The sequence below is a fragment of the Heterodontus francisci genome, chromosome 41, assembly GCF_036365525.1.
Source record: "Heterodontus francisci isolate sHetFra1 chromosome 41, sHetFra1.hap1, whole genome shotgun sequence".
NCBI classification, from domain to species: Eukaryota; Metazoa; Chordata; class Chondrichthyes; order Heterodontiformes; family Heterodontidae; genus Heterodontus; species Heterodontus francisci.
In genome coordinates, this window is record NC_090411.1 from 35,096,656 (window position 1) to 35,102,250 (window position 5,595).

Sequence of the window (5,595 nt, forward strand, 5' to 3'; positions counted from 1 at the left end):
ACTGTGTTGAGAGATATTAACCTGGGGTCATGGCTCTGGTCAAGATTTTGTGGCAGCTGCAGTTACCTGCTAGAGTCTCTGCACCTCAAAGTAACAACATACGCAAGAGACTTTATCGAAATCTAATTCTTTGTAGTGTAGGGAACAAGTATTTCCCATCCCTTATGGGTAGGATAGTGTAGTGCTCATGTTACTAACTAATATCACAGAGAATGAGAGTCAAGTCTTACCACAGCATTTGACAGCTTGAGTTTAACTCTGGAAATGAACCAGTAAGTAACCGTGAAGCTATTGAATTGTCATTTAAAAACCCAAAGATATTGGTTCTTGCACATGGGATATGTACAGCTTTGTGAAGTAGTGAGTTCCCCAGTCTGCTAGTTATGGCAGTTTTATTCCACACCGACTATTCCAGTGGGTTAGTGGAATGATAAGTGAATCCAGGAAGCACTGTGCTAACCAAACCTCTCATGCAGAGACAACTCCAGAATACTAGCAATGTGGAATTAGTAAAAACAGCTGCACACACAGCAATGGGTGAAACATTTAGAACCATGGAAAGAGGCCATTTGGCCCATCATGTCTGTGCTGGCCAAAAAACAGCCACCCAGTCTAATCTCACCTTCCAGCATTTGGTCCACAGCCCTGCAGATTACAGCACTCGAGATGCATATCCAGACTCCTTTTGAATGAGTTGAGGGTTTCTCCCTCAACTAACCTTTCAGGCAGAGAGTTCCAGAACCCCACCACTCTGGGTGAAAAAATGTTTCCTCATCTGACAGATGTTATTAGAGCTTGGGTGTGTCCTGGTGACCAGCTGTTTGAGCATTTCATAAGTACTGCAGTCAGATCTCTAATATGAAAGTGGTGGAAGATGGTTTTAAGTATCTTTGAAATTAGAGAGGCCCCATCTGTCCTTGCAGGTGGATGTAAAAGTGCACATGGTACTATTAAAGAGCAGGGATCTCCAATCACCATCACACTATCTGCTGCTCAGTTTGTGGGATCTTGCTGTGTGCAAATTGGCTGTTGTGTTTCTTACATGCCAACACAACTTCATTGAGGTTGTGAAAGGTGCAGGTGTTTGATTGGCAAGGCAGGAGCAAAGGTTTTTGAAGGGAGTCACGTCATGTTCTGAGATACCCGATTTCCATTTGTTGCAACAGTGGGAATGCTGATCACAAATCTACAGATTTCCGTCTCTAGCTATCTGTTTCTGCACAACTCACCCAAACCTGTGTGTATCACAAAGTGTTGTCTACTAGAAACTGACTAGCTGCAGCTACATTCTTAACTACACACGAAGTCCACTATGTTTAACACCATTAAACAAGTAAAGCAGCCACATTGATTAACGCTGCTTGTCATAATCAACAAATTCTCTCTGCAAATGAGTATTGTGATCACAAGACCAAGTAAGTGTCAGTTATCTTTTATCAGAATACAAGTAGCCACAGCTGAATTGTGTATAGTTTGGCACCTGTTTATCTCAGAAGATGATTGCGCCCACAGTGCGTCACTTCTGAATTGAACATCGTCTGTTGTGGCTGTCGAAGCTGACTTGAGTGGCAATCCCTTCCACAGATGAATAGCATTGGCCCAAGGTCAACTAATTTTTTTTCTTTCTGCCATCTGGTCATTTCTTTTGTATTGGACAACACTGCATTTACAGCAAACATATCATTCTTTTAAATAAGTCTCACTGGACCAAATAGTCACAGATCAGTGAAATTGAACCATTTTATTAATGAACACAGCACAATGCCCACTCCAAGAACAAAAAGGGAAGGTCTAATGCCCTCCGGTTGGGACAGTTCTCAACATGCCTCACATTAGAAATTACAGCAGGGAGTTAATGATGCTAAATTGTGGCATCACTGACTTTACTCCATTTTTAAGCATGTCAGTTAAAATGGATTCAAAACACTGCACGCTTTTACTGTTGGATTATGATGGAAGATATTAACTGCACTGGATCCTCGTACTTGGGAACTGTTGATCAGGTGAGTAAGGGTACAATAGTGATCTAAAGTGTTGTATTGTTTTGATACAAGGGAAAGAAAGCAAGGGGAGGAAAAACACCTTAATGAAAGTGCTCCACTGATCTGATTCCGATATCAGCACTGGGCTTACAGCTGTTCAAGCTGAAGAACCACTACCCTCTGGGGATGGGCAATAACTATTACATCACTGCCCCCATCTTTAGTTTTGATTCTCAAGGCCCAGAGTTTATTTTTTTTTTTTATACATACACATAACTACCCAGAATGATGAAAGATGCTTCTGCCTGGACTATTGCGATACAATTTTCAAAGTGATCTCCTGTGCCAAGACATGTGTGATTTACTCCCATGTGTCAAATATTTCTTAACATGCAGCTGTTTTAACCCTCCACCTACAGGACCCGACCTGGAAGCATAGCCATTTCCTCAAACTGTAGACCTGTCTGTACCACTGTCTTAATCTTGTTTAAAATATTCCATCCTGGCACTAGATGTCAGTCATGTGCTGTACAAATATGTAGCAAGATATATATATATATATATACCTTGCTACATATTTGTACAGCACATGACTGACATCTAGTGCCAGGATGGAATATTTTAAACAAGATTAAGACAGTGGTACAGACAGGTCTACAGTTTGAGGAAATGGCTATGCTTCCAGGTCGGGTCCTGTAGGTGGAGGGTTAAAACAGCTGCATGTTAAGAAATATTTGACACATGGGAGTAAATCACACATGTCTTGGCACAGGAGATCACTTTGAAAATTGTATCGCAATAGTCCAGGCAGAAGCATCTTTCATCATTCTGGGTAGTTATGTGCATCTATATATTCTAATCTAATTTCTTCATCTCTCTCATACACACCCAGTTCAACTGTCTTTCCAGTACTTTTCATACGTATCAGTTGAATTTGGCATACCAACAGATTAGAGGCTAACTACTGGACAAGTTAAAGCAGAGCTTCTCACTGACATTTCCTCACCCCCTTCCCTGAATAATTAGTACTCAAGCCATATTCTCAATGCCAGGATAGACAAACGGTTTAAGCAGGAGATAGCCCATTCAGTGATGTTTATTTCCAGTTTTAACAAGTCAGCTATTCTTCCAGGTTTCATCTCCAAACTGCACTGAATGATTATGCAATGAACCAGTCTTATGTAGATAGAAGAGGAGGTGGTGGTGGGTACAGGAACCATTCAGTACTAAGCTCCATAATGTCTGCTGCAAGAACAGGAGAGAGACCTAGTTATGCATGTACCAATTCTTCTAAACGAGGTTCTCACTCACATCAACTCTTCCAAACAATTAATTAAAGAGGGGGCAAAAAAAAAAAACACACATTTCAAGCAATGCTAACCCAGCCTCAGATCCTGACAGCAGGTGGACAACCAATTACTGAATGAGTGGATTTACACTCCAACTTCACCTCACTAATTCTCAAAAAACTGGTCAGTTTTAACAGATGACCCCAGTCAGGTTTACTCACTTTGCTACAAAATGAGTATGATATGAGGCCGCACCATCTTGAGAAACGGGAACGAGTAGGACTGAGGGACACGTCTAATCTTCCTGCACCCAACATGGCTACAAGATTGCAAACAACAATTGAGATTTGATGTTCAGGACTTGGTAAAACAATAGATTCTTCCCTTCTCCCAGCACCAGACTGAATATCATGGCCTCAATACAGCACCAATTACAGGGATCTCTCAACTCAGAGCAAAATAATCCTGGTACGTTACACTCATTGGCAAGTCGGACAATAAAACCGATCTAGCATCATTTATAAATAATTCAGTTACAGCAGCGTGATCTGTGAGGGAGCAAATAAACTGAAGGCTAGGCCCGGTCTGATTAAAAGACAAGGTGAACAACTTTTTAAAATTAAATACTGAGTGTAAAACAGGCTGGTCGTATTCCTCTTACTTCCAGCTCATTTGGAGCAAGATTATTTTAACATTTTTATATCAAAAAGCTATGTGCTTGTGTAAAATTCGAAGAGACATGTTAAGAACAAACTTGAAATGCATCAGCCGCCATCTTCAAAAATGGTTTAAAATGTAAAATCCTCCAAAAAAATGTTTTTAAAAAACAGAACAATGTCCATGTCACTTCCTGATTGGCTCCAGACACTTCCATAATTCTTTAGGATATTAGAGAGGGGGAAGAAAACAGCAAGGGAGAGGGTCTCCTTGCCAAGTTGCTTGCTGAAGTCATGCTATGTGTCTAGTAGCCACTGGCTGGAGTTACAGCTGCTCCCTGTGATTTCACCTTGTGTCGTTGTCCTCCTCGCCTTCTCCCTCCTCCACCCTTGGGCTGGTAGGAAAGAGAGAAAACATATTAAAACACCAGGAATTCTTGGTGAAGTCAGTTAATCCAGCAGGGACAAGAGTAACAAGTGGGCACTGACACCAACGTACAGGCGCCTGTCCCACCAAGTATTTATTCCAGTGATTCCATCTTGTTGCACTACACTAAAATGGACACTTACTCTGGACACACTCCTGTGGCCGAGTAGCAGAGGGGGTGTGAATTATCACCACAATTGAGCGTCTCATGTTATTGATGCATGTCTAGGCTCAGAGACACAGCCAACTCAACAAAAACCAACAAGCTTACCCACACATAATAAATGGCAATAACAAAGTTTATTCACATCTGATGAAAGGTCACAAACCTGAAACGGTAACTTTCGCTTTCTACAGATGCTGCCAGACTGTTGAGTATCTCCAGCACTTGGTTTTTATTTCAGATTTCTAGCAGCTGCGGTATTTTGCTTTTTTTTCAAATTAATATCTGGTTCTCATCTCCCCTCCCAAAGCCACTGCCTCCTTGGTGGAGTACAGGCCCCAGCACAGCCACGATGGACTGAAAGGCCTCCTCCAGAGAGCACTAATAGGATGTTTGAAACCTTGTCCTGCCCCAAAGATAGCTGCACATGCGCAGAGGGGAAAATCAGGAATCGTTTTTACCATTCCCTTTCACAGCTGCAGGACATGAGCTGCAGTTCCGACTCATCATTGATGTCAGCACGGTCGGGGGATCGATTTCCCCCATCCACCCTCCCCCTACTGTACAGCTCACAATAGATTAACTCTCAGCCATTAGAAAATGTGCTAGCTGACATTTAGAAGGAAACAACCTTGCAGGGTGATGGTTATTCACCAACATTACAAACCACGACCCAGGAAAACAGGACAAGTGAATTCATGCAGCTACCTTGTTCTCCTTATTAACATCTCGATTCTGTTTATCCTCCTCTGAAGGTGTCTGAAAACCGTGCAGCAAAAGAAAGCAAGAGATAGACAATGTGAGCAGACAAGACACCTGAAGATCAAACCCTGCAACAGCTGCCACCAGCAAAAAGTTGGAAATATCAGCACAATGTTGACACTTCCTCTGAGTCATGTCACAGGCTTTAATAGGAGAATGCAGCAGGTTTCAACCCTGCATCACTGTTGGGTGTAGATAGTTTAGTGACGCACCTAGAAACAGCTCTAAGAGACCCTGACACGTGGTCTGCCGTGCTGGCCTACCTGTGTTTGGTTGAATGTGTGCAGGGCTGCCGTCTGTCCCAAAGATGGACCTT

General features: G+C 42.3%; 1 protein-coding gene across 1 annotated transcript in view; it reads right to left on the reverse strand.

Annotated features, from left to right (window-relative positions):
* Positions 1–2,914: 2,914 nt before the first annotated feature.
* The window catches only part of LOC137353591 (GTP-binding protein 1-like), a 26,216-nt gene continuing 23,535 nt past the window's right edge, over positions 2,915–5,595 (reverse strand). The window contains exons 9-10 of the mRNA XM_068019951.1: positions 5,543–5,592; positions 2,915–4,322 (exon numbers count right to left, since the gene is read on the reverse strand). Coding sequence (XP_067876052.1) covers positions 4,233–4,322; positions 5,543–5,592 — 140 coding nt within the window. The 3' untranslated portion in view covers positions 2,915–4,232. The remainder of the gene's footprint in view (positions 4,323–5,542; positions 5,593–5,595) is intronic.